The 27643-nt window shown below is 43.5% G+C and overlaps 2 protein-coding genes across 4 annotated transcripts; one reads left to right on the top strand and one right to left on the bottom strand.

Annotated features, from left to right (window-relative positions):
- Positions 1 to 243: 243 nt before the first annotated feature.
- On the bottom strand, positions 244 to 25796 carry LOC117584808 (serine-rich adhesin for platelets). Of its 2 annotated transcripts, XM_034273926.1 has the most exons (7): positions 25377 to 25796; positions 16010 to 16229; positions 4180 to 4326; positions 3955 to 4068; positions 3793 to 3876; positions 2884 to 2985; positions 244 to 2819 (listed from the first exon to the last, which is right to left on the bottom strand). In XM_034273926.1, the coding sequence occupies exons 2-7, from the start codon at positions 16218 to 16220 to the stop codon at positions 1231 to 1233; spliced, it is 2247 nt and encodes a 748-aa protein (XP_034129817.1). In that variant the 5' UTR covers positions 16221 to 16229; positions 25377 to 25796; the 3' UTR covers positions 244 to 1230. The 2 variants fall into 2 exon arrangements, with proteins under 2 accessions (XP_034129817.1, XP_034129818.1); XM_034273927.1 differs by lacking the exon at positions 25377 to 25796 and having other exon boundaries at positions 16010 to 16248.
- On the top strand, positions 17214 to 17740 carry LOC117584814. 2 transcript variants are annotated; one of them, XM_034273936.1, is made up of 2 exons: positions 17214 to 17327; positions 17388 to 17740. In XM_034273936.1, exons 1-2 carry the CDS (start codon positions 17312 to 17314, stop codon positions 17621 to 17623), a joined length of 252 nt encoding a protein of 83 aa, XP_034129827.1. In that variant the 5' UTR covers positions 17214 to 17311; the 3' UTR covers positions 17624 to 17740. The 2 variants fall into 2 exon arrangements, with proteins under 2 accessions (XP_034129827.1, XP_034129826.1); XM_034273935.1 differs by having other exon boundaries at positions 17385 to 17740.
- Positions 25797 to 27643: the final 1847 nt, after the last annotated feature.

Here is a 27643-nt window from a genome sequence, read left to right as displayed (position 1 = left end):
TTCTCGGTAATTGCCGCCTCATGTTCGTGCATGTGTAATGAGGGATCCGAGAGGGCGTTGCTGATGCTGCTTGTGCAATCCGATGGGTAGGACAGGGGAGACCTTTGAATATAACAAAATGAACATATTACGAGTCTTCTTAGGAGAAGTCTGGTTCAAGCCTGGTATTCCCAATGTTCTTAATGGTATTTATTGAGATTATTTATTTTCTCGTTTATTAAATTAAATATTTGTTTGTTTTTATATAATTCATACATTTGAAAATTGACTTGATACTAAATTTACACTAGTTAAAGTATTTCTAGATTATGGTTTATCGTATCTCAAAAAACTTTGTGTGGTTGTGTGTGTGTGTGTGTGTGTGTGTGTGTGTGTGAGAGTGGGATAATCGCTTAAATAAGTTATTACTTAAATATAAAAAATGATTAAGTTATCATTTTGACACTTTGCTTTCTCCTTAGTTTTTATGTATTATTATTATAGTTTTAAAATTCAGGCGAGAGTTGGAAACGAATACTAAATATTCAGTACTTAATGTCGATGAATATGTTTATTTCATGCCAAGTTTAAATTAATTAAATTCGGTGTATAAATTAATTGTTAAAGTAGGTGTACGTGTAAGTTGCTTTAAATTAAAAACCTTTTCATATTCAGTCTACACTTAAAAGCTTTTCAAATCGAAGAGGACTAAATAAATCACCTTTAGAGCAAATAAATCACATCAATCGGCTTTCCGTTTATAAATCATTTCCATAATAAGTTACAAATTAAATAAATTCAGGATGAGATAAAACAAGTTAAACAAATGGCGATGAATTTCGATAGTGGGGTGTGTGTATGGTAATGATAGAATGCTCATGGTGCACTTACTAGATATGGGTTTTACGTAAAAATAAAAGATATTCATGAATATATCTTGTGCGGTGCCTGTTCGTGTTGCTTGCTTATGCGCATCGAGAGACATTTAGTTATTGCATTTGGAGAGCCCAGCATTGCTAATCGTAGGATAATTTTTATATGTTTTATGGTTGATAAATTCCGATGCAGTCTATGGAAATTATAGCTCCCAGGAGAACTCTCTCCCTACTCACTTTCTGACTACTTACACCTAACACTCGATCCTTTCGATGGTTGGATTTTCATTGTGTGTTTCCAAGATACTAGGCTTTAGAGTGTATATAATATATTTATATACAATTAGGGATTGGTTTTTCAGATCTAGGCCTCTGATTAATAGATCCGCTGCAGGTAGAGCCGTCCCAGGGGCATTGCCAGCTCCACTAAACTCTTTTCGGCACGCACCGAGGATTTGTCATCTGCTGAGGTCATCTTGGCTATAGTCTCTTGGCTCTCGTCGAGCTTGAGGCTCTCGGCATCGGCCTTGGGATCCACAGCGCTCGAAGCCTGTAGTTGACCCGCACCGGAGCCCAGCTCATCGATGTCCAAGGCAGTGCTTGGGTTGGATCGCGGTGTGGTGGGTTCTTTGATTTCCCCACTACCCCCCATCAGCTCTTCGCTTGTCTCACTCTCCTTCTGCCTGCGGCCAATAATCTCCAGTTGCAGATCACTCGCGTTCTGAAAGCGCGTTTCCCCGGAATTATCCTCGGCACTGTACATGAGGAGGGGTACCATCGAGCTGTGCTCCTTGCTGTGACCGACTGTCGAGGATTCCTCCAGATAGGGCTCCATGTCCCCACTGCCACTTCCGCTGCCACTGCCATCCACAGTTGATTCATGCAACACCTTGGTACGCTTGTTGTCCACCTCGAAGGGACTCCGCAGAATGCTCCTCGGCTCATCCTTGGCATAAGAATCAGCAACATCCTCCAGGTCCACCAAGGGAAAGTTGACGTCACGCAAGCTGAAATCATCTTCGGGCAGGGAGGGATACGCCGGATTGGACTCTACTTGTGGCACATCCTCATCCGCATCCATGTGTTGGGTGGAGCTCATGGGCGGCATCTCAGTGCTACTGCCGGGTCCCTCCGTACTTATTTCTGCCTCAGTGCTGTTCTTCCCTTTAGGGGTGCTGCTTCCTGGCAATGGGGAGCTCGAGCTGGGACCTTCAGTCGTGGAGATTATGTGGTAGATGTTGTCACTACCCGCTGTGTCCGGCTCCTGTTCGGCTCCGTCGGGTAGCTCAGCAGAGGCATCCTCAATGAACACAGCAGCCTCCGCTCCAGATTCCTCGTATCCTTGGCTGCTCGGCCTCTCTGTGGTGAATTCCCGCTTAAAGCTGACCTTGCTGGGATCATTTTCGGCGAAGGGCAGCGGACCATCGGCTGGCAGCTTTGTATTCTGTTCCACTTCGTTGCCGCTCTGTGGCCGCCCTATGAAACCCACCGAGGCGGCGGCAATAAGCTTTAAGCTCTCGCTGCTGGAAGTGGCTGGAAGTACTTTCTGGTTTGTGTCTTGGCTAAGCTGCTGTCCCAACGTTGTCGCTGTTGTCGCTGCTTCAGTTGATATCACGACAGTTGTTGTTGTTGCTTCTGTTGTTGAAACTACTGCTGCTGTTGTTGCTTTTGTTGCTGTTGCTGCTGTTGTTGTATCCGTTGTACTCGCCACGGAGTTGCTCGAAGTTGTTGTTGCTGCCGATGATGCCGGTGCTCCCTCGGTGGTAACACCCGACTTTCTGGTGGGAATCGCCGACTTAGATTTGTTATCATCGGTAATCCGAATCTCAGATGGCTTGGTGATCTCCTTAATGGTTATGTTCCAGTTGAAGCCAGCGGACTGAGCGACGCCAGCCGGCTTCTGGGTGCTTGTCGTGGTGCTCGTGCTGCTCGTCTCGCTGGACAGCGGCGGATTGTTGTCCAAAACTGTGAATTGTGGTTGAAAACATTAGTCTAGAACTCAATGAAGCTCACAAAGTGTGGCACTCACTCGGACAATTGTCGTACTCGGGGCAGCAGCGGCCGGGCACGTATTTGGGCATGCAGTCGTCCCGCCGGAAACAGGTCACTGAGCTGCAAACAACTTCGCCGCCTGTAACGAATCGAGTGTGATTGTTTTGGTACTTCAAATATGAAAAGTGTGGCCAACATCTGCCACCACATATTCCTCGACTTAATATTTACATTACAATTTTCACAACAAAATATTGCCAATCTCAGGGGCTATAAGACCTAAAGCAACCAGCTCTGACACCCCAGCTCCTGTGTTATCCCACACGGTGAACAATTTAATCTAAAAATGTACATCCGCTACCACAAAGGACGAAAATGTAATGTTTTGACAGCTGGTATCTTATCTTTTGTCTAACAGATAAAATATTATAAAATACTTTTAAAACTGGAAATGGTTATCCCAAAGTTTTACAAATTAACATAACTAGCAGTCGTGGTTTCTCTCTTTTTATTTATATTTTTCACCTTTGTCGACAAGCGCGAGGAAAATTGAGTAGGCATAAGAATGGAGGAAGTTTTGACAAAGAACCGATATAAAGATTATCCTGCTATTAAAAAAGGAGTTCATCAAGCAAATTCCAGTTCAAGTCAAAAAGTTCGAGAAATTGTTTTCTGGCACAGAAATTAATTTCACAAATATTAATTAAAAACCAGCGGCCCAGCCAAGTTTTTCGCTGTGGCACATTGTGGCTATAACTATAGAGTTTTTCGTTTATTATAAATCTTTCAAAATAGTTTTCAAGTTATCCACAGCAATGTTGTTTTCAAGCTCCTGTTTCTGATGCAAGTTAACAAGTTTCATGGTACCCAAACCCGAATCTGAGTTTATATTTCGCTCGCTCAATGTCCTTTTGGCTAACACTCCCCGTAAACTGAATCAACTCACCTTTGCAGTAGCAGACAGTGCAAGGAGTATCCGGATCGACCAATTTATAACCATTGGCATAAGTGTTACCATCCTTTTCGCAATCTGCGCGTGGAGCAGGAGGAGAGAAGGAAGAGATTTGCATAAATGCATCCGAACGATGCCGGGCGGGCTGCCACTTACCGCATTTATAATCGGGACAACAGTGGCCAGTGCGCTGGATGGCGCGGCAGCTTGTGTGCTTCTCACAGTGCACCGTCGTCTCTGGCACCCACTGCCCGTCCAGGAGGCATTGGCCTATAAACAATTTGAAGAGGCGGCGCATTGTTTGTCATTTAGTTTGCAAGCAAAAGGTGGATGCGGGCAGGAGTGGGAGTGTGGAAGGACAGATTAGTTTTCGGCGCTTACCCTGTGGCTGCTGCTGTTCTGGAGGAGCTTCGGTGGTAATGTTGCCGCTCGATCCGGTGGCAGCTCCGATGCTCGGCGTGACCGCCACCATGACGATTGTGGGGGATGTGCTGCCGCTGCCGCTGCTGCTGCTCTCAATGGCAGCCACTGCAAAAAGGAGAGGCACAAGAATGGCAAATGAAAGAAAGCGGAAAATCAACCAAGGGAGAGGGGGAGAGAGAGGGAGAGAGAGGGAGAGACAGGGTGAGGGTGAGCCACACTGTAAGAAACAACTTGAGACAAATATTTAAAGAGCATAAAAACCCTTCCATCGAGTTGCAAACAAATCAGAGTAGTTCTTGGCACTCTTCTACTTTAATTTCATAATTTACTCGCAAATTGCTGTCAGCCTTTTGCAGAGTGTATGCCAACAGGGACCTGGGACCAAGGCCTTGCGTCTCGTGCCTTTGCCCCCTTGTCAGTTGGTACATATTTGAATGAATGACATTTTGATAACAGTTGTTTGTTGTTCCTGTTTTGCCTGGACCCCGTTGTTCTTGCGGGCTGGCAAGGTAAAATGCTATCAAAATACGGCGAAAGTTAAATGAGTTTAGTTTTAGTTTGGCTTTTTTGTTTGCTCGGCTGTGGGGAGTGCGGTCCGTGCGTCCAGGTCCCATTTGGAATACGAGATGCCCAAGATGAACTGGCAGCTGCTCTTGTCTATTGCAGTTGATTGTCCAGTCGGTGTATAATTCTGATGGACATGCCTTGCCCGAGCACAAAAATATCTTGCTTCCATTTGAAGCGAAAGCAATCTTTTGCTTGAAAAATGATTAAACGGTTGCGAGCATTAATCATATGCTCGGGCCTCACTTTTATTGCGGTTGCCTTGGCTATTCTTGGGCCTCGACCTTCATAAACTCTACGAACATGTAGCACCCACGCTAAATTGGTTTCCCAACACTTATTAGGGGAACTGCATATGTGGCTAGTCTTTCCCTTTTTTCCGCCTGGAAGGGGAATTCTTTGGGCTCAGATGGGACTTTTCTTTAAAAGTTGGCTGACTGTTTTGACTGCTTAAATTATGATAAAATATATAAAGTGTTAAAGTGTTACAAAGCCCTTTTTTATTGTGTTGCTCTTTAATTTCCCACTATGTTCCTCCTTATATCACTTAGCCTGCTGTTGTTCAGCTCTCATCTACTGTCTGCGATTTTCATGTAGCCCGCTTGATGTTTGTTTGTTGCCAGACGCAGACACAGCCGGACACACACGTGTGTATGAAACTTGAAACGTTGCAATTAGCAGAACAGCTTCCCGTTTTGCGCTCTGTTTTCATTGGGGAACGCAGCGCTAATTCCACCATTTTCCATTGTCTCCAGAGCTCTCTGGGTCTCTGGGTCTCGGACTAGTTTTTGCTGCTGCCGTGTGTCTCCGTCTATTTTGGACGGCCAACACGTTTTAAATGAACAAAATTATTATTCACATTATGTAGAATCTGCCAGACAGAGGGACGAACAAAAGCATTTGCCTGACATTTGCCTCGGACTTAAGTAATGCGAATCCCCACAGATTACGTGTGCGCCGCCAAAAGATCTCATTTAAGATTTTTCCGCCCACCGTCTCTCTCGTTCTTCTCTGCACTTCTGGTGCTTAGATTGTTGTGTCTGAAAATAAATTGTGCGCCGTGAAATTGTCTTTAAATTAGCCTCTGATTGTTTTCCGCAAGGCGGCAAGTACTTTTGCCTTTCCTTTAAAAATGTGACGCGTTTTAAGGCATCGATTTGAACCGATTGTTGATTTTATTTTTTTCATGATAAATTATAGCACAATTGCCAGCAAGTTTAACATATACTCGCATGCAAACAGCCCACGTTAAATGACTTTTCGGGAGGCGATTGAGGATGAAAGCCTTACTTGGGCTTGGATACGATAGTCCCGAAAGTCCATCCATTAAAATCATTACAGTGTGCAGCACAATTTTGACAGCCTTCTCCAGCCTCCAGTGAACCGCACTATTAATAATACTTAACACCATTGATAAATACGGGCTTGGGCTATAAATGCCCAAGGCCTGAACCAACAGCAATAACAAATCATCCCAAAGTCGGCTGCCAGCACTGTGGAAATTGCGGAAAATTGTCAGCCCAGACGCCCACACTTCATAAACTACTCAAACTCAACTCTGGCCAAGAAATATTTTCTATCATTATTAGATTTTCACCAAGTGGCTTTTTCCTTGTCTCCCTTCGCGCTCCCCCCCTTCTAGCCCAGTTGCATTTCTAAGCAGAATTTCCGCTGTGAGGTTAAGTCTATGGCGGGGGTCGCTGTGCGGTCGTCTCTTCCTTTATATTCTTAAGCAGTTTGCGGTTAGTTAGACAGACAGGGAGCCTTCCTGCTCTCAATTCGGCGACAAGTAATAAAGAAATTTCCGGGCTCATAAATTGTAAGTGTAATTGCAGTTTCATCCGGACAACAAGTCAAGCAGCAGCACGAGTTCTTGAGGTTTTGTGAACTGTGAAATCATCGGAGAATAGGCTCATAAACATTAAATTTAAGTGTCTTACTGCATATAATGTTCTTTTGTTTAATAAACCTTTATTGTATATATTTATGCATTATTGTCTTTAAACCCTTTATGTTTGATTACGCACTCAAATGTGAGCGTGTAATTCGTAGAACATAGTCCAGTGGTGCATAAGTAGCGTAAACTCCTATTCTTGTTTGTCAATGGCACTGCCCACTGTTATCTCACATTGCAATCTACACATGCTCTTGCATATACATACATATGTACATATGTACACACAAGCGTACATGTGCATGTGCAAGCTCCCGCACTGCTGCAGCTTATGCAGACGCTCTCCCATTTCTTTTCCTCTTTCTCCTTCGATTTCGCTCTCTTCATCAGTCGCTCTCTCGATTTATCGCTCTCTCGATCTATCGCTGTCTCGCTTCGGCCCGCCTGCCCTTCCATGAGACTGGAATTAGCACTCACTTCTTGCATTTTATCAGCAAATCGCATCGACACCGTCTTGCACAGACACCGCGTCTTCACTCTGATCCCGTTAGGTTAGCTAACCGAATATCCAACAATTGAAGAGTGAAAAGTGATACACAGTGTAAGTGCACACATATTTCCCCAAAAAAATAACACAAAATTCAGGTGGAACTTCAACTATTAAGACTTGAACAGCAGCTTGCGATCTATAATATCATTCGCTACATCATAATCAATATATTTGAGAGCTCTCACGCTGACACTTAGAACATTGTTATAAATAGATAGCATTTTGTATCCCCGTGATATTGCCATTGTCTCCACTGGGAATTTAAGCGGAAACCGAGAAATCAGCGGCGCGGCGCGTAAGTCGGCAGTTGTGAATGCGATTTCAAATTGACGCTTAAATGGCATTCAAAACGAAAGCAAAAACAATAAAAGACAATCAAAACACAGCTGACAGTGGGACGGAACGGGACGGGACGGGACAGGCCGACTGTGGGGTAATATGACAGACGGACAAATGACTACAAATGAGCTTTTCGAGTGCTCCTCTACTTTTCCCTGGCTTTTGCCCGGGTTGTTGTACCCCAAACATGTTGTCGGGCTGAGACGAAAAATGATAAATGAGCTAAGAGATGGCAGAGACACACATTTTGGCCACAAAAAAAAAAAGAAGCAAAGTCATAGCCGCCTCAATAAAACCTTAGACAACAAATAATTTGGTTAAATGGCAGGTGAGACGCGGAAACTCAAAAGATCTGGTAGAAATGCCGCCCACGTTGGCACAATGGCATAGATTAATTCAGATTCAAGAAAAGTTCATTTTGCCATCAGATTTTTGCTGATAAATCAAATGAAAATTGTTTTAGTGCTGCTGAAGGATGCAATTATAAATAATTTCTTATACAAACTGGGGTCTTGATTATACCCCGAATACCCCTACGAATAAATTAAAGTATAACTCTTTTCTTAGTGGCCAAAATTGCTAATTACTATAACCAAAATCGACAAATATTCCATAATTTGCGTTGCTATGCAATTGCATATAAAGAATTGCTTATCAAAGTATCAGTGCAAACGTGTGAAATGCGACAATGAGAGTTATTGAGCTGCGCTCACCTCAACCAATTTACCGCCGGCAGAGCCACAGTCGCGAACCGCAAAGACCATTTTGTGTATGCACACACCATTCCACGCAGAGGCCCATCCCAATTCCAATTCCAATTCAAATTCAAATTCCCGTGTCCATGTCCATGAGCAAGTCCAACGTCCATGCCCAGGCTGGAGATATTTAAATTAATAATGGCGGGGGCTTGAGCACGTTGTCAAGTTGTCTGTGGTTCGCCTCGTCTGGGCTGTCATTAGACGCATTAAAAGGGAACTCTAACAGATATCTACAGATGCGATAGAGATACGTTCTGTCAGCGCTACGTACCTGCCTAATTCTAGCTATTTAAATAATCACATACACTTGGCAGCTCGTACGCAAGTTATATACTCTGGAGAGAATGGGGCGTCCACTGGTCATTGGCAGTTACATTTCACAATGACAACTTATTGCATCAAACCTATTTTTACTAATCAAATATGGTACACTCTCGGCGATTGCACTGCGGCAGCAAAGTACTAATCAAAAGCCATATAACAGGGAAATGTGTTTAATTTTTGATTTTACTTATCATAATCAATATGTACAGAGAGTCAGTAGAGCAGTGCCCTCAAAATTAGAGCCATACCCAGGCATGGTTGGTCAATAAAAGTTTCTTTATGGGCTACCCATTTTGGTTAGCGGCTTCGTAGGGTATAAAGTGTTTGGTGTGCAAGGGCGTTGCATAAGTTCCACTGTGCTTGGCCGCCCTGAACTCCATCAAAGCCGCAGAGCCAGCTAAACTTCCAGTACTCCCACACAGTGGATGAGGCTAAATGTTGACTTAATTCAATTCAGCCAGAGTTCGCACTCTTTCTGTTTGTCCTGTCTCTCTCTCTCTCTCTCTCTCTCTCTCTCTTTACCTGCCAAGAGCTCTGTAGATCGACAACGTTAAAGTGTAACACTTCATAAAACAGATGCCCCGCTTAAACGTGACCACAATATAATTACCCGCAGCAAAGACACGAGCGCGCGCGCCACTTGTTGGTCTCTGGCTCCGGGCTTGGGCATGGGCATGGGCATGGGCATGAGATGGGCTCGGGTCCCGTCGCGTCCGTATCTGGGTCCGTCTGTGTTTGCTGTCTATGATGGCTCTCCGGCCAACTGCAGTGGTCTTTAAAAGTTCATTTACATGCCCTGCCCGTGCCCGTGCCCGTGCCCGACCCTCCGCGACAGCAGGGCCACACACACAGCAAAAAACTAAAGAAAGTAAAAGTTTTTTTTAACACTTTTAATTTTAGAAGTTGCTCTGAGCTGAGAGTTCGGGCACGTGTGAGCATGGGCTCTTGTGTGTGTGTCTTTGCCCTCTGTTTGCTTTTCGCATTAAGCCAAAGCCCTGCGCCGGAGGGGATAGGGGGAAGGCACAAATTATACTTGAACATCCATTGAAATCAGATTGAAGTTATGGCATCAACTACTCGTTTGAGCTGTAAAGTTGGAAATTGTTTATGCAAAATTGCAATTTTCGCATTGCTTTGTTGCAGGCAATCCAAGAGATTTAAACCATTTGTTGCTTTGACCACTTAAATGTGTGTTCTCAAGTGGAATAATCTATTTCGAGCTGCAACTACAGTATTGCAGGTTACGAGTGCCAATCCAATCACTTAACTCATTCATATGTTGAATGTAAACAAGCAGTGGCCCAGCCCTTGCTCGTTTCCCCATTCAGGCAAATCAGCATCAGCAAGACCCACAATTCCACAAACATTGAATCCGCAAAATTCACCCAGCAGTGGGTTGACTCTAGTTCTTCGATTCGTGCTCATGACCACTTAAAGCTGATTTAGTCCTCCTCCCCTCCCCGCCTAATCGAAGTTCATTTTTCGTGCTCTTTCCATGAACTTCCTTGGGGACTAATTTTCCGATTTGACACACAATTTTACATTGGCATCGACAAGAGGAGAAACTTTTCCGAAGTGCCACCAGTAAGTTTTCCCAGCTTCCCATTTGACCTGGTCCGAAGTCAAAGTCTGGAGTCTGAGCCTTCTGAGGCTTCTGTTTATTTTGTCTATGGATTGTTGTGCTGCCCCCAACCCAACCCGAACCCCCAGTTATTATGCTTATGGCTGCATATAGAGCACGTTTTATGACAGCAGCCAGATCGGAAGGGAGAAGGAGAGAGTCCAAGCTTATACTTGTGGTTTCTAGGTTGATTTTTGGGGTCTTAATATTTGAACACTAGTGCAAGGAGTGCTGAATGTGGGTCAGCCACCTGTATAATATATTTGCAGTTGTAATTATATATCAAATATCTGTGTTCATTGCTTATTCTAGAGCTGTGCTCCACACGCAATAACTCTTTGAGCGACAGCAAACAGACCCCTATAAAGTAGATTTTTTCTTGGCTAAAGTTTCCAAAAATCAAGTAAAAACTTCCTAACGATCTGCTGCCTATAATTTTGGGCCAAATCATGGCAGCAACTTTATGCATGATTCCAACTGGGAAGAAGACTTCTCCGCCAACAAATATTCCCTTTTATGGCAGGACGTGACTTAAATGGCTGGCTGTACTCTTAGTTTCGGCTCGGAACTTTAAATAACAAACATATTTCTGGTGAGAAAAGTTTCTGCTAGGATTAAACCACGTAAACGCTTGAATAATGGTGAGCAGATTTAACTTTTGCCATCTGAAAGCTGATAACAGCTGGGCACCTGATAACGATAACAATAATATGTCCGATTTACCATTTCCGGGCTCCCCTCTGTCCGGCTCTTTATCTGAACTTCCTCTTTGTTGGACTCCCTCTCCGACCAAGGGCGTTAATTTGTTGCCTTTTTTACGACTGCCAAGTGGCAATAAATTAACGGGGAGAGGGCAGAGGGGCAGAAGGAAAAGGTGAAAGCATCTGCCTTCGACCCGCATTTTATTTTATGTCGTTTTGATTCCTTGCTCTCGATTTTTCCGGACCTTTTTTTCCGATGTCGTAAGACTCCATTAAACAATTCAATTAAGCCGTTGGGGTGGTGGATGGGTGAGGATGGGCAACTGTTGTCTTTAAAATGTCAAACTCGATCCAATGCGGGTGAAAGTGGGCGAATCAGGACTCTGTGGAACAGGGGGAAGACAAAGGTCCTGTCCGCGGCATTGCCGTCATGGGAATTAAAACATTTCATGCAAATTTTCACGCTACTTTTCTCTTTTTTTTTTTTGGGTGACCTCCGCTCTCTGCTTAAAGTATTTACTTTAATTTAATGTGTAAAACAAAAACAAGAAGCACCGCAATTAAAAAAACAGACTCCTGTCAGCCAGCGGCAGTAAAAATATAAAAACAAAAAAATTAGGAGCGGCCACAGCGGAAATTAAAGTATTTCCGGTTTGCTCGAGGATTTTTGGCCAGCTTGGTGGAGGAGGGCAGCCGGAATTGGGCCTTTGCAATGCTAATTAACGTTGAAATGTTCTTGGAAGCAATATTGATTGGTGAAGAGCTGCAGAGCTGCGAGCTGGATCTTATTAGGTTTGACTTTGCAGCCTGAAATTGTCTTGTAAATTCCATAAATATTCCAGCTAAGTCATAGTGGTGAAGCGTAACGCAAGCTAGATTTATTGCGCAGCTAAAATGTACTAATAAACGATTTCTTTCGCCCTAATGACACTTGATACTCGGCCACTTCTCAGTGATGAACTGCCGGCAGTTTGCCTTTGACGACTCCACGCAATCTAATCGTTATCTGGACTGAGCTGAGCTGGGTTTCGCTTCGCAACATGGCCGAGAGCACACTGCATATAAATGCCTGATAAATAGTTCTACAACGAACTCGTTCCATATGCCATAAAAAGTGCATTGCGTATACGCAACACCAAGGAGACTCACTTGGGTCGCAGCTGGAAGCTGGAAGCTGGAGGCTGGAGGCTGGAAGAGAGCGGGTGAACCGAAGCGACAGACTAACAAAGTTATGACAAGGATTTATGAAGTATGCATTAAAAATGAGCAGCTATTTGCCTTTCGCCCGAGAATTTGCTAAAGCTTTAAGGAAGACACCCCGAAAAAAATAAAGAGAAAAAGGCAAGCAAAGTTGCGTCTTCTCCTTGAAGACGTTTGCTATTCCCACGTCCCACGAAGCTGAAACAAAAACACTGTCGTTTGCTGTGTGCCTCCGCTGTATTGTTTGTTTGACAGATGTCGTGTGTTTGTTGTGTGTCGCCTTTGTTTACATACAAATTCTTCAGACGACATTCGGAGACGCCGCCATATCCGCCACTGCCCCACTGGCAGCGCATTTGTTTGCAGAGGCGGCATATCGAGCAACAGGCAGGGCAAGTGACACAGGGAAGGAGTTGTGTCTCGGGTCTCTCAATGTGTTACGTGCCACCTTGACTGTGCGCACTCTTGCAACAACAACAACAACAACAACAACAACAGCAGAAAAACTCGCATATAAATCAGCGCAGCATTTGCCATTGCCCCACATACTCGTGTGTACCCAGAGCCCTTGCTCTTTCTGCCCGCGCCTTCCTGCCGTCTGTAAACATATCGTTATTTATCCATTTACCCATTGAATGTGTCACCCAGTGACGGGGCTTCCATTGCAAAAATATGTTTGGTTTTCCTGCCAGTGCCGGGCTGCAAGTTAACAGGAGTACATGATGCGGTTGCGGCTGCCACAGCTCTTCTGGCTGCACAATAAAATGATAAGGTCCCAAGTAACCTAGGAATCAGCTGGGAATTTATTTTAATTGAGCAACTTTTTATTGATCGAATTTCACTCTTCTCGGTCGAGGTCGAAGATCTTCTCTTTGGATAATTTGTTAAAGGAGATATTAAGGAGATTGTTTCTGTATCCTGCAATTCCCACCTGATAAAGTCAGTTGACAGCAGCGTTGACAGTCCGCGCTTGGCCCCATGAACCTTTCCGGGCACGCACCATTCTGGAATAGTTTTTTTTTTGCTCCTCAACCACTTTGCCCAGAATTTTTTCCGCTTACTCCATGTGAATATAAATCCAGTGCCTTGCTCACGTTTAGTCTTCACTCTCCCAATGGTTCTCATTATCAATGCTGTGACGAGAGTGAGTGAGTGAGTGGGTGGGTGGGAAATATGTATTTTTATATACACATGATGAGCTCGATTTTCTTTTCATTTTCATTTTCGTAATAGCGCTCTGACAATTTTCATGTGAACTAGCAACAATTTCTCATCGTCAGTTTATGGTCGGAGGATGCAAGGACCTTCTGCTGAGCTCGTGGCAAAGCATCTCCGGCTCCGACTGCAAGCATTTCACACACAACAAACGTAGGGCAGGAACTTGAGCAGGAAACCGGAAAAGCAACGTATCCACCAGCCCCAGCATTTCTTACTTTTTCCCCCCATTTCGCCTCATGCCTTTACTGTCTCTACGTGACGTCTTTCTCTCGAGACGTCACAAGATTTATTTGGTTGCAAGTTCTGTGGATGTGGCTGTGGCTGTTGTGGCTGTGTGTGTGTCAGCCCCAATGTGGGTGTTGTTTGCACTTGTATCGGTGTAAATATGCAAATCGCTTTTTTTCTGCTGCGCTGACGACCTTTTCACAGCAACGAATGTGCTTAAAGTTCCGCAAAATTGTAGTTCATTTTTATGTTCTGTCGATTTTCTCCCTCCTTTACTTTTGCTCCCTTTTCCACCTTGACTTGAATTGTCCTAGGGCCATGTTTGTTTTATATATGCATATTTTTTACCTCAGTACATTTGATTTTGGCTCCCCCAGCATCGCATCCTTGCCACACGTATTCCTTGATCCACATGCGAGTTTCTAGATGTAGATGCAGTTTTTCTTCATGCTTATTGCTGCCGGCAGTTTGGGTTCCCTACTCCCTTCCCTTTTCCCATAGATTCTTGTTAACAGCAGCTTGAGCCGCTTAGACTTGGTTTTTCTTTATGCCCAATGGACAATTTAGGGTTCATAAAAAATGCTGTTAAAATCGCAATTTTCTGTATATTTTGCACACACGTTTTTGGGTACTTTATTTGAGGACATCCAGTATGAAAATTAGTGTATTGTAAGAGCTCCCAGCTCCGCCATGGTGCTTCATAGATTCAAAAGTTATATCGAGACACAAAGTCCCCAAATTTTCCTCTCGATTTCTTATTTTCATTCTCTTGAAATGCCTCAGCCTCTGGAGCGTCCAAAGCTGTTTAAAACTTTGAATGGGAATTCATTGCTCTGCAACCTTAATTGAAAATTAAAAAGGTAGACATAAAAAATGCAAATGAATTACGTGCCGTTGGATTGAAGTCAGCTTAACCCCAATTGTTAGACCAAAAAGGGAGCTGGGATTGTTAGCCCCTTAATAATGGGGTCCAAAGTGTGCAAGTTCCAAACCTAATGCTAATACTTAAACTCCTTTGTGGCCGATCTCTTAAAGTTACCACTGGCTAAGCGCTCAACATGAAAATGCTATAGAGGGACAAGGCTGAACGAGCCAGAGGGACTCTGCAGCAAGGGCAAAACTGCAGCTGCCCAGCAAACACATGGAAAAACCGCAGCAGCCACTTCCGCGACTGCCAGTCCGAGAATCCCCAAAAGCCCACACTCCACCCAGCAGCCTCATTTGGACAAAAAATAAATAGCAAAATGAAAGTGGTCGTGCCGTAAATACTCAGCAATGTCCCCTTGTTCTGCCATGAAATTATAAAACATTTTTTACACTTGTTTAATATAAATTAAACAGAATCAAACGGCTACAAGCGGCTGTTCAAGCTAAACTGATCGTTGTGTTCATCCTGATGCCACAGGAGAAAATTCCAGGGTAGAGTCACACAACGGCAGAGTTGGCAAAAATGTTTGAACAGCTGAAACACAAAGGGCAAAATGCACATATGCGAAGCAGCCCACAAAATCTGTCGCCTCTAACCCAGCTTAGCGACTAAAGCGCTTCACAAATGTTACCGCAGGCCGGGCACTGGAGTCCTGGGTCCTGCGCTGCAACGAGTAGTGTTAATTTTGCTGTTAAACTGCAGCGACAAGTGTAGTTTTGGTATGGGCATTTTGGTGGCATGCTTTGAGACGCCTGCGGCAATGCCACGAGCAAAGTTTTGGCTCCCTGCACGGCCATGGAATTTGAGTGTGTGGAGAAGCGCACAAGCATAAAACTAAGAAATTATTTATCAAATAAAGGAGTCTGTTTGGAGTGATTACACTAAGAAATGTTTGTGTCGGTAAATAAACACAAAAAGAGAGGAGAAAGACACCTTTAAACAAAAATCAAGCTGTCTTTGCTTGAATGCAATTTAAATACATGTTTTTTCATTGCACATTGAGTTGTTTTGCCTAATCGATTTGCACCCAGAGGAAGACACCTCCTGCTTGTTCTCCACAGAGAAATGTTCGGTCGTAGTTGCGGAGTCACAGCTTGTGACATTCCCAGTGTTGTTGCTAAATTGTTAAATAAATCAAAATCAAAATCGAAATCAAAATCCAAATCAAAATCATAGAGACCAGAGCCCCAGTGCTCAAGCTCTCACACTGGCACGCCAAGTGCCAATTTCATGACGATTCGACGAGTGTGCCACAAATCCGACTGGAGTGAGTGGGAGGGAGGCCCCAGTTATTGATGTGCTTTTAATTGGGGTTTGGTACGGCTGCAAATGCGAGAGTCTCGGCTGCACGTTGCTGTCACATTTCAGAGTCTGCCCGTCTCAGGCTCCACTCCAACCCCTGTCCTCCTGTCTTCTTGTCACATCATAACGGCATTTTATTAGTTTTCCAGTATTTCCACACTTACCGGTAGACGACGTGTGTGCCATGCAAATGGTCAACACGAAAATGGCCAGGCTGAAGGATTCGTAAATTCCATCTGGCCCCCTCCAGGCTCGTCGTCGTCCCCTTCGCTGCTGGTTGATATTGCATTTTTTCCTCGACATCTGCAGATCTGCTCCAAAATCCTTTTGATGCGAGTCCCTGCAGAGGGACGAATGTGCCATTGTTGTGTGCATTTATGTTCGCTGCAATTGAAAGTAGAAACTATAAAAACCGGGACGATATTATCAGCTGTTATAATTCTTGAAGGGAAATCCCTTTTCCCGTTAACATGCAAGTTTTCGCATAAATATTTTATGCAAGTTTTATGGATTTTTCTTAATTTATGCCAAAAGGCTGCCACAGCATCAGAAAAAGTTTTAGCATTACACAAAAGTCAGCAAAATATTCGCTTTAATAAAGCTCTGTTAAAAGTTTAGAAGGCAAAAGAAGGCAGACGGCGAAGAGAGAGTTTAAGGGTCAAGTCGAATGTTGCCAAAGTATTAATTGAAAAAAGTTAATTGGCAACTAGCAAAACCGATTTGCAGCACTTCTTTTTGAAGTTTTCGTGCTGGAAAATTACAAAATTTAGTCTGCAGACTTTTGCTGCTGCGACAGTTGTTATTATTTATTATTTAAAACGGTTCGGTATTTAATCATGATTATAAATTACTCTTATTTCCCCAAAATAAAATATTCAAAGGTAAACCTTCATGTGTACAGGAATGCAATTTGCATTGAATTCAGCAGTCAGATGCCAAAACAATGCAAAAGTGTTCAACACTCTGAAGCAGATTAAATATTAAAATTGTGGCGTGTGCATGAAATTATAATTATAAAATTGGTTGCTTAATTAATGTTTTTTTACGCCTTTGGTGTTAATAATAAATGAACGTGAGTAGAATTTGATTGCATCTCGCTCGCATCTGTGTGTGTCATTTGCGGATAATTGGGCAGATTGGGTTTTAATTGAATCTGCTATTAATCTGCTTGGGGAATCGATATGGAAAAATTTGCCCAAAATATAGAGTGATTCAGCAGTGCAGAGAGGAGAGCCTGAAACGATTGGAGAAGGAGCGTTGTGGGACGCTTTCGAACGCGTCACAACTTATATCTGTCTACTTGTGTATATTCTCATCTTTGTTTCATAGACTTTTAGCTCTTGAACGATTTGTTACGGGTTTCTTATTCATTCCTTAGTTGAATATTGTCTCGGCATCATAATAGTTTTAAAATTTCAAAATTTTTTAACCTTTTTCATTCGAAACAGAAAATCAATTGCTAGGAAATGTCTCGAAATTTTGGTGAACTATTTTTTGTTTTCGTTGCACGTTAGATGAATTAATTTTCTGTACCTTAAGCAGGACCAGGACCAGGCGCATACATGCTGCCCAGCCAGTTTGGACCAGGGGCTGGCCGCGGACCCCAATACTCTTTCGGCCGTCGCACGGATTACAAGAAGAACGACGAAGCTGGCCCTGGACCTGGACCTGCCGCCTACAAAGTTGACAAAGTCACACGTTACGGCAGATCCAATGGACAGCAGTTTTCCATGTTGAAGTGGAGTCCCATAAAGCCCACTAAAATAAGATACGATTGAGGTCGAAGGAGACTTCAAATCAAGCTAAACAATTAAAGTTAAACAACCTGTCAACCATTATCAGGCTCATCTGGCAATTTACCTCATAATTAATGGCATGGCAACTGTGATTAGTAATAGGCACGAGAATTTCCCTGGGGCTACGCAATTAATGCGATGACACACTCCGCTGAGATGCATTTAATGCAAATCAGAAGCGGAGGGGAGCGAACAAGGGGAAGTGCAGGGCAGAGACAACAACTTGTTGAAGTGGAAAAGCCTTTCGCCCAGGATGCCTCTTCCCCTTTAAGTGCACTTCAACTGTTTAGCATTGTGAATGCGGCACTGGGCACTGGACCTGAATGGGGAATGTAGGACTGGGCAAGCCTTTAAGTAACTTACTCCTTCGGCTCAGTGACTGACTGACTGGCTGGCCAACGGCGTCAGTCCAGCAGGGCCTGGACTTGGACTCTCAGCGAAAGCCTGTTATTTTCCCCGCGTCTTGTAATAATCACACAGTAAACAGGCAGCAGGCAGCAGGCAGCAGACAGAATGCACGACCGACTGGGCATCATCGTGAGAATGTGCAGCAGAAGAAACACAAAGTAAGGAAAGGGCTTTGGACTAACTGATGTGGTCGGTTCCCCCCCAAACCCCAGCGCAGTTGTAATTGCAACGTCAACGTAAATGCATGAAGCCAGGCAGCTGAGCAGCCGAGGAATGAGGAATGAGGAATTTCACGGATGTGCGTGCATCTTGCAGATGCTCCTGGCTCCTGGCTCCTGGCTCCTGGCTCCTCCCTCAACCATGGCTCAGACATCCAGAATGGTAGCCGACCCGCATTTGATTGCATTTCGCCTGCATGACTGGGACTGGGAGCTGGTCAGATGGTCAGCGTTCAATCTGCACTTCTTTCGTTCAGGAGATTTACCTGTGCGCGTTTATTTTAATGTTACGTTCCGGAATCTTTGCTTATTTTTATGTCTTTAGCTGCACTGCTGGTCAAGGCATACTCTCTCATCGAGGGGAGGTATAACGATGGGTTGGCAATGTTTGTCACTGAGAGGCCTAGGGGAATAAGTGCCACAACCATGGTCCATGATATTTTCACTAGTTAAAGATATCTGCGTACGAGCTAATAAGTTACTTATTAAGTCTGAAGTCGCCTCTGCAGTGCTCCGGAAAGTGCAGCAAATCTTCGCTCTGACTTCAACTTTGGCTTCTTGTTTGGTTTTTGTTAAACAGCCTCTTTCAAAGCATTGCCAAATGGCAGCATGTCTTTGTCTTTATTCAGCATCACCTCCTTGTCAGTAGCATCATCAGAGCAGAGCCTGGAGCTGGAGCTGGAGCTGGAGGAGGAGCATTCCTTGTGGTGGTACGTTGACCGCCTGGAATGTTGATTCATCTTCTTTGGCATGACTGCTGCCAGTCCCTTTTTTTCTTTCTTACAAGTCCACTTGCTCTTTTATGTCAATCAGCAGTTTGGCATGCTGCATGCTGCATGCTGCATCGTGCTGGGGCTTCTCCTCGTTTATGGGCCATCATCATCATTGCCCTCAGCGCCATTTGGAAATTGGCTGGTTGCTATTTTTAGTGTGCTCTATTCTATTCCTGACTCTATCCCCGCATATTAGATATTCCTGTGCCTGTGCCGTGCAAGCCATAACAAGCGAAAATTACCTTTAAGTGGCGCAGGGCTGGTGCTGGAATTCTTCGTTATTTTTAGCACGATCTCTGCCTGACGGGCTGTTGAGCTCTTAAATGTGTATGTAGTTGGAAGAGAACTCTGATCACAGACACTCGTAGATAATTGTAGATGGGCATAGAACTTAATTGCATTTAAATGCTGCCAGGCGTTGCTTTGAATCGTGAGCGAAACCCTTTGAGCAAGTTCCACCTTCTACGAAGCAGCCAGCGGGGCCTTTTGGGCAAACAAGAATATGAGTTCCCAGTCAAATATGTGTACTGTAAGCAATATTCATTTGACAGCCGATGGCAATACCATTCCGCACGCGTAGAGAGCTCTGATTGAAGGGACAGCACAGGGTTATATTGCAGGAGAGTCTGGTGGAGTGCTCGCACACTGACAAATGTTTAGTTTGAATTGAATTACGCTGCTGATGCAATAATCGGTGCCGAATCGGTGTTGTTTAACCTCCCCTTGATTAGAAATAATCGACCCTGTTGGAGGTGGCACGTGACTTGCCCCAGCAATTGCTCAAAATTCTTTACACAAAACACAAACGAGTGAAATCAAGCAAACACATTTTAATTGTTAGCATCCAGTGCTCCTATGCCATAAACTGAAGGTGAGCCAAGCAAAAAAGAAACAATAAATGCGAGTACTTTGGGAAACAAGTTCAAGTCGGGAACAATCTACGTACGAAATCCATCTGAACGTGCAGAAGCTGGCCTCCGCTCTGGTCAGCTTACCCTAAGCCAGCGCATCAAAACTTTTCAAGATTTTAAGACCCATTTAATGTGAGTCAAAAAGTCAATAAACTCAGAGCCACAGAGCCACGTCGCTGTGTTCCTTCCTGCTGTTCGGCGAAACACAAAAGTGGAGCAACAAAAACCTGTCACGTACCACAAAAGTGCATTCACATTTTGAAAGCCAGCGCCAAGAAAGCGAACTTTCGGTGTGCCATCGATGGAGACTGCTGCTGCTGCCCCTGTGCCACCGATACATGGGATCAATTTCTATCTTAAAGCTGTGCGAGGAGTGCCTGTCTTGCCGCTGCCTGGGCTGGCCAACTTTCGTTGTTGGCCAAAGACAAATTCAGCCAATTACTTCATTATGCGTTGAGGTTCTTCGGGCTCCTCTGTCTGCCCTTCCTTTGGGGTCCTTTCTCGTCAGTCTGTCTGTCTGTCTGCCTGTCTGCCTGCTGTCGTCTGGCATCAGGTGAAAGGCAAATAAAACGTCAATTTGTATTGGCAGTTGTGTCCTTTTCCTGGTATTCATATGCACATTACATATTCTGAATTTATTCATGCCCCCAGCATAGCCCTTTTGTGTCAATAATCATTTACATGTTTATCTAATTTGAGGCGGATTTTTTGCCGTCTTTCCCTGAGGCAACCTGATTGAACCGGAGGAAGGCAGGAAATGCATGAACTTGGAGTGAAACTGAAAGACAAAAGATTCTCATTATTGCTGGCCACAGTTTGGCCCGGCCAGAGCAAGATCTTAAACTTTCAGATGCTTTCAGATACTGCTCCACTTTTGAGCTGAGCAAAAGTAGTATTCAAATTTCGTCCTCTCCCCCGTGGCCAGTGCAAAACGAGTTGATGACCAAGCCACAAAAATGTACACTGCAAGTGGAAGTTGTAAAGCAAAAGCAAAGTCACAAAATCCACCCAACACAATGCCAAAGCCAATACAGAGCGGCAACTTTGTTGTTCCCGGTTGTCAGCGACATCAGTGGCCTGCAATTATTATTGTTTCCGTATGCGAATTTCTCCACAGCCACAGAATGTTGCCAGAAACTGTTCTGGGATGTGCACACAATAAAATATTTAACATAAAACATATGTAAATGAGCAGCATCCCAGCCACAAACTTTGGACATGTCGACAGGCAGTGCTAAGATATGAAAATTGTTGCTTCGACTTCCCAGAGCTGGAGCACCTTTTTTTGTTTGACAATTGTCTGACTCCATAAGTGGCAGACAGCAAGTGACTTATTATCTAACTCTACCATTACAGCATTTGTCATTTAGTGTTCCATGTGTGCTGTCACATGTACTCCCCGGATGCTCCTTATCGTCTGTCAATAGCTCTATCGCCAGAGTGTGTCTCTGTGACATGCTGAAAATGTTTGTTCTGCATTTCTCTCCGGGAAGGAGCAGGAGCACGACTCTACAATTTAAGAGGTTACCCCATGCGAGAGTTGGTGGTTTCGCCTCCGAATTTGTGCTGATTTGACACAAAAATTTGACGCAAAGTAGTTGGTTCTCCCGCCTCGAAGTCCCTGTCTCAAAATGCAAATGGTGCATGAATGTTTACTCACCGCCCCCTTACGGGAAAGGTTTCTGTTTACGCTTGTTTTTGTTATAACTACAATTTGGCGACGCCCAAGGGATGGAGCTATGGGTTTTGGGGAGCTCTGACTTGAAAGTTTACCCTGCTCCCTTGTTATAAATTTGGTATCCATCCGATACTTACAACCATTTTGTGGCACTTTGCCTACATGTTGCCTGCCATGGCAACAAAGGCATAGGCACAAAACACCGAAAATCAACAACTTGTAATGCAGAGAATTTACTTTTGGGCCAAACTTTTTGCTAGGGTTAAACTTTACTGCAAGTAATGATTGTCAGAAGAGTTTTTCGGGTAAGCAAAAGACACTTGATCATTTGCTGATAGTGAATGGGATAATCTCTCTGCTGGGCTAAGTTGCTTCTCTTTTATATTCTTGGTCATAATCCAAACTCCTTGAAACTCTGCTCATCTGTTTTGAGTTTACCATCTGGCGCTACTCACACGTTGGAGCACTTTATGTGATGGATTTCCTTTATTTATTTCCTTTCAATTACGTCTAAATGTCAGCCCGACATTGATCCGTGAAAATGTCACGCTTGGACACTAATTGTTCAGTTAACTTTATGGCAGATCATTCACAAAACAAAACAATACAGAAACTTGTATCCCCAAAACGGGAAGGTATTATTTACATTTTTATGACTTGAGGTGATTAATGCTTGTGACAGAAAAACCCAAAGCCTAGGGCCGATGAGTCAAGGCAGGGCCGGGCGTGGCAGGCACAGCTCTTTCGATCGATATTCAATATCAATTTTGAAACGAGGCCGCAAACCGCGAAATATTTGTACCCACGTTTCGGAGCTGCTGAGGGGCAATAATTTAATAGTAAATATTTTTGTGTTTCTACAAACAAATTAATTAGACCACGTACGTGTCCCGTGCGACCGAAGCAGCCTTCGGTGCTGGGCGCCATTTATTATTGTATTATTTTTAGTGGAATTTTCAATACTGCCGCAATGGCGCCATCACAGCCGGGCAATTAGTGGCGCAATTTCGCTTATTCGACCACAAGTCGGGACGGGACACGGGACACGGGACGCTCCGAAATGAGATGATCTAACCCCTGATGAAACTTTAAACAAAGTAAATTCTTTATGAAATTTTGTTGTTCTGCAAATGACTGAAACAATGCTTCGGTCGGGCGTCCTAATTAATATTTTATTTCGATTATATTCGTTTTTATTTTGTTACAAGTTCAAGTGAATTTTTGCTCCCTCTCGCAGCCTTTCAGAAATTAATTCTGAGTGAAGTAATTGAATGGATTTTGTTGCCAACTTTAATGCAATTATAGTTTTGATTGAATCCCTCGAACAAGTAAAGAAATGAAATGTGTCCGCGGGCTCATCGTCATCGGTGTTTATTTTGCATTCATTAAAAAGTTTTGCACTCGTGTTTACCTTATATTTGGGGGGCCCTCTGTTGACTTTGTGACTGTCCAACGGCCGGGGAAAAAACATAATACTCTTTTTGCGTTTAAGCAAAGAGAAATACACATAAAAGTCAAATTCAGGGGAATCGAACCGTTGGGCATTTTTCAAAGCCATCAATGACGTAGGAAACATATTTCATAAGGCCTGCGTTTCCTGGTAACCAAAATGCATTTAATTAATTGATTTAATAAATAGTAAGCCAACAAATATTTGCGATTCAATTAGCTCTCTTTTCTCTCTTTTTTTTATGCGAATTTAATTCGCGGACTTTGATTTGTAAAAAAGTTGTATGTATATCTACGGTCTGTGCACATCCCAAACCATATTGATACATAAGTGTGCTTGGCTCTTGAGCGATCGCTTTTTTGACATGCCTACCAGTAGCTGCTCTGCATCATAATTTGTGCAAAAAAAGACTAAGAGGCATTTCGCACTCTTTTCTTCGGGCCTTCAGTTTCGAATTTAAATTCGAAACGTTTGGCATTTCATTCATAAAAATTCAAAAATAAATTTTGGTTTGCTAAACACGGGTACAAAAATATATATGCATATCGATTGGTCTATGCTTTTTTTTTACTGTCGGTCTGCACTACTTTAAATGGGTCCACGTGTCGCTCTCTCAAGCCCTGGGGAATGAACGTTGCTAAAATGCGTTAAATGATTTGTTGCCTCCTGCCGCCGACAGGAAGTTGTAAGTCTGAAGGAGTAGAGTGTAGAAAATAAATAAAGATGAGGACTTCAAGATTTATTTATTGAAATGTGATTTCTTTCCAATCAATCCCTGCAACTTATTAAGCATATTTGATTATCCATTTTTGCGCATACCCTGCATTAAGATACTCTTATCTGTCGTCTCCTTTGCATTTTCCTTTCACTTTTAGACACGTGAAAGATAAATGTTCAGCGTAAATGTGAAGCGTCGCTGAACTATCATCCACACACGCGACATGGGCCGGGCTTATGGCCTAATCTCACGTAACAGAAATTGTTTTATTATTTATTCTTCGCTGGACCAAAGTGCAGATACTCGACACGGGCGACACAAAAGATTTTTCAGGCATTTTGCCGCCAGAATTATACTTATTCGTATGTCAGTAACTGGCCATTCCTAACCTTGAATCTCAGACACCATATAAGGCACAATTAATAATTTAAGTCAAATAATTGCTGGCCATTAAAAGCAACTGTATTCCCCGCTGGCTCTTATTCAAAAAGAAGCGAAAATATAAGTATAATTTGCAAAGAATAGACGCTTGATTCGCAGAGCCATCCCCAGAGCAAACAAATAATTCTGCCATAAATGAAGGAACACAATATCCCCCGGAACAAACACGCCTGTTGAGAGCCACAAAAGCTGTCAAAAAAGTTCACAAGCCACGGCCAAAGAGGTAGCCACGCGTGGATTGCCATTTGTTTGTTTGTTGATTTGTAGTTGCTGCAGTCGGATGATGCCATTGGGGCGCGTGTGGATCATTCATGAAAAGGCCTACAATAAACGGGCCAAATGCCACACAGAGCAGCAGCAAGCGGGAAAACTTGTGACAAGTGGCAATGAACCTTGAAAGGTCTTGGCTGTTGCCCTGGAGTACAAAGTATCTACATTAGAAATAATAGCAGAGACTCATTATTTTTTGATATATTTCAAACAGCATTAACGCTGAGATCAGCACTCAACCATGTGTTGAATAAAGAGACTCAAAATTAGATAATAATCGAGTGGCACATCAAGTATTGTTTGCTGAGCAGATGGTTGTCTATAAATCATTGAGAATTAAACACCTCAATCCGAATTACCCAGAAGTATGGATGGAGCAGCCGCAGCCCAGCTACACTTCTGGGGAATTGTTAGTAAAACTGTGAGTTCGAGTATTTATTTCACGGAAAATCGATGATCAAACACTTGAATCAACATTTGTATTTACAAACAAGAAAATCTTCAAAATAAATTCAAATGGAGCTGGAATTTACTCTCGCTCTAATTATCAGCTGAAAGGCTTTACTCTAACCTCTTTTGACTCAACAGAAATGTCCTTTACTGTTTTAAATGTATGAAATCATCCGAACTGCACCACAGCTTACTATATTTATCGAGTGTAAATATTAAGGCGCATTCTACCCCGTTTCTTAGGGCGGAACGGTGGGAGTCTCCTCCCATCCCAAACAACGGCCCATTTCTTGTTCAATAATTTCACTCTTGGCAACCGAAATCAACAATCAAAATGCATTAGTTTCGTTTTGTTGTTGAAATTTTATTACAAGTGTCGCCCTGTTTTGTTGTAACTAACACACTGACAGCCACTTACGTTTTGGAGCCGACAAAATTGTTCGCGCTTTTTGGCTTTGAGAGGCCCCAGAGAAATATTTTGTGATTATCGCTGGAACCGCGGCAGTGGCCGCTGTTGGGCCCCCGTTGTTGTGGATTTGTCGGGTTTTTTGCTTCGATTTTGGCTTTGGCTTTGCCTTTGCCCACGTTTCTTGCGTTTTATTCGCGCTTCTGCGATGTCTTTTAGTGCTTTTCAATTTCTTATTCACTTCATGTCTGCGCCTCGCGCACCGTCGCCGTCACACACACACGCACACACACAGCACACCACCACTTGCACTCTGGAGCCGTTCAGCATAGGGAGTACGCACTGTATCTGAGCGCTTCTTCAGTCGCCGTTTTAGTTGCTGGTTCAGCCCGCGACGTCAACGTTGCCCGCTCAAATCTCGCTACTAACTAAATAAACGATTCGAAGCGGCGACATAGCGCTGCGCTGCTCTGCTCTGTTTTGCTGCTGCTGTCCGTAACCATGCTCGCTCGCTCACATACACTCGTACAGTGTATCAAAAGAGTTAAGGCACGCCCAAAGTATTATCATATTATGCAGGTGAAATATTTTCGCGTTTCTTGAGACATTGTTGATTAATTACTACTAATACAAATAATTCTACATTAATTTCTAACCGTTTCTTCTATGCATTGTCTGCTTTTTTTAAATTTTTGTGTGTTGCATTTTCACTGTAAGATTCATTCATCTCACTGCACCACCTTTGTTAGTGTGCCTTTCATTTTTTGATTTACTGTACACACATGTGGCCGCACTGCATGTGTGCGCGTCGTTTGGCAAAGCAAGTCCCAAGATGGGCTTGAACAATGATGCCGATCTGGCTGCTTTAAAGCTAAATGCTGCAGGCTTGTTAAGCAGCGGATGTTCTAAGCTGATACAATAACTGAAATTGAGTATGCAAATATTATACTAGAACGAATATCAAAATGAATTGCAGTGATTTATTAGAAGAAGTCTTCTTTGAAGTCTCTCTTTGAAGCTCTGTTGCAGCCGTTGTCCAATGTGCTTGAGCCGGCTACGTCAGCGCTGACTAAGTGGAAGTCGAACCTCAACAAGATCGAAATTTGTAGCGTCTGCCAGTGCTTTTTAGCGGTTTTTATTTGAAATATGTATTTTTCAAGGCCCAATCCTTGTTCCCTTCATGTTTTATTTTTGTTTACAATATTGTCCTGCGTCGGAATATTAAAAATTCCATTTTTTCAGGTGCTGTTCAGCTATGCGTTTGAATCAACTTTTCTGGTCCATGCTCTGGGCCATTTTTTGTGTGTGTCATCTGCTAGACCGGCAGCTGCGTCCATTGGGACGGGCCGCCGATGACGTCTAATTTTTTCCCGAACTCGTTTGCTTACTCACACACGGAATTATGTCAGGAATGCTGGTCGGACGAGGCTGTCGGAACGGTGGTTGTCTGCTGCGTTAAAATTCGGTTGATTAATTTTGATTTCGGGGGAATGCATAGCAAAAGCCGGTTAGCATTTCGGGGGCATGAGGATTGGGGCGCGTGCCAAACTCTTCGTTTGTTGATGCTCTTCTGGCTGATTCCAAACTCCTTTCACATTCGTAGAGGTAACTACACTCCAACAGTTAGTTAGTCGTGGCCCTTTGGCGGTTGCCCCAGTCTGAAAAAAGATCAGGTGATTGCAATTGGAATCGAGCAAGAGCCAATAAGCCATTGACATCAGTTTTTGGGAGCATTTTACACTCATTTTTCTGATGGCAACAGCAATTTCGGGCTATTTTACAGCGCTGTCAGCGTGTCATTCGCACTGATTTCAATTGAAACCCACAAGAACAGCAATATGTAAATATTGCCAAGCAATGCAGCGAATTTCCACATCATTTGCAAAAGTCTCGACGAATGCGGCGTTGGCAGTCTGCAGACTGCAAGAGGTCAGTGATACTCGAAATGCTTGTCGCGGTAGGGAAATACAGTGAAAGCTCTCTTGGCGTACAGGTTATCTCGTTTAAACTCAAAGAACTCAAACCAATCAGACTTTAGAATCCCATTTCCTAAGCCATATCTATCAGCTTCCTGTATTTCTGCTATTGACAGATGTCTAACCCTGAAATATGAGCGCGGCCGAGTTGATTGAAAGAGATACTCGCGCTATATCGTAACAGAAAACGGTGGAAAAAGGTAGAATAAAATGTCAATCAGAAGTCAAACCACGACTCGCACCACAGCACAACTTTCCGTTACAAAAAAAAGTGTAACGAAAAGCGAAATTCGAAATGAAACA

The sequence above is a fragment of the Drosophila guanche genome, unplaced genomic scaffold (genome assembly GCF_900245975.1).
Source record: "Drosophila guanche unplaced genomic scaffold, DGUA_6, whole genome shotgun sequence".
NCBI classification, from domain to species: domain Eukaryota; kingdom Metazoa; phylum Arthropoda; class Insecta; order Diptera; family Drosophilidae; genus Drosophila; species Drosophila guanche.
This window is presented reverse-complemented; position numbering and strand designations above follow the sequence as displayed.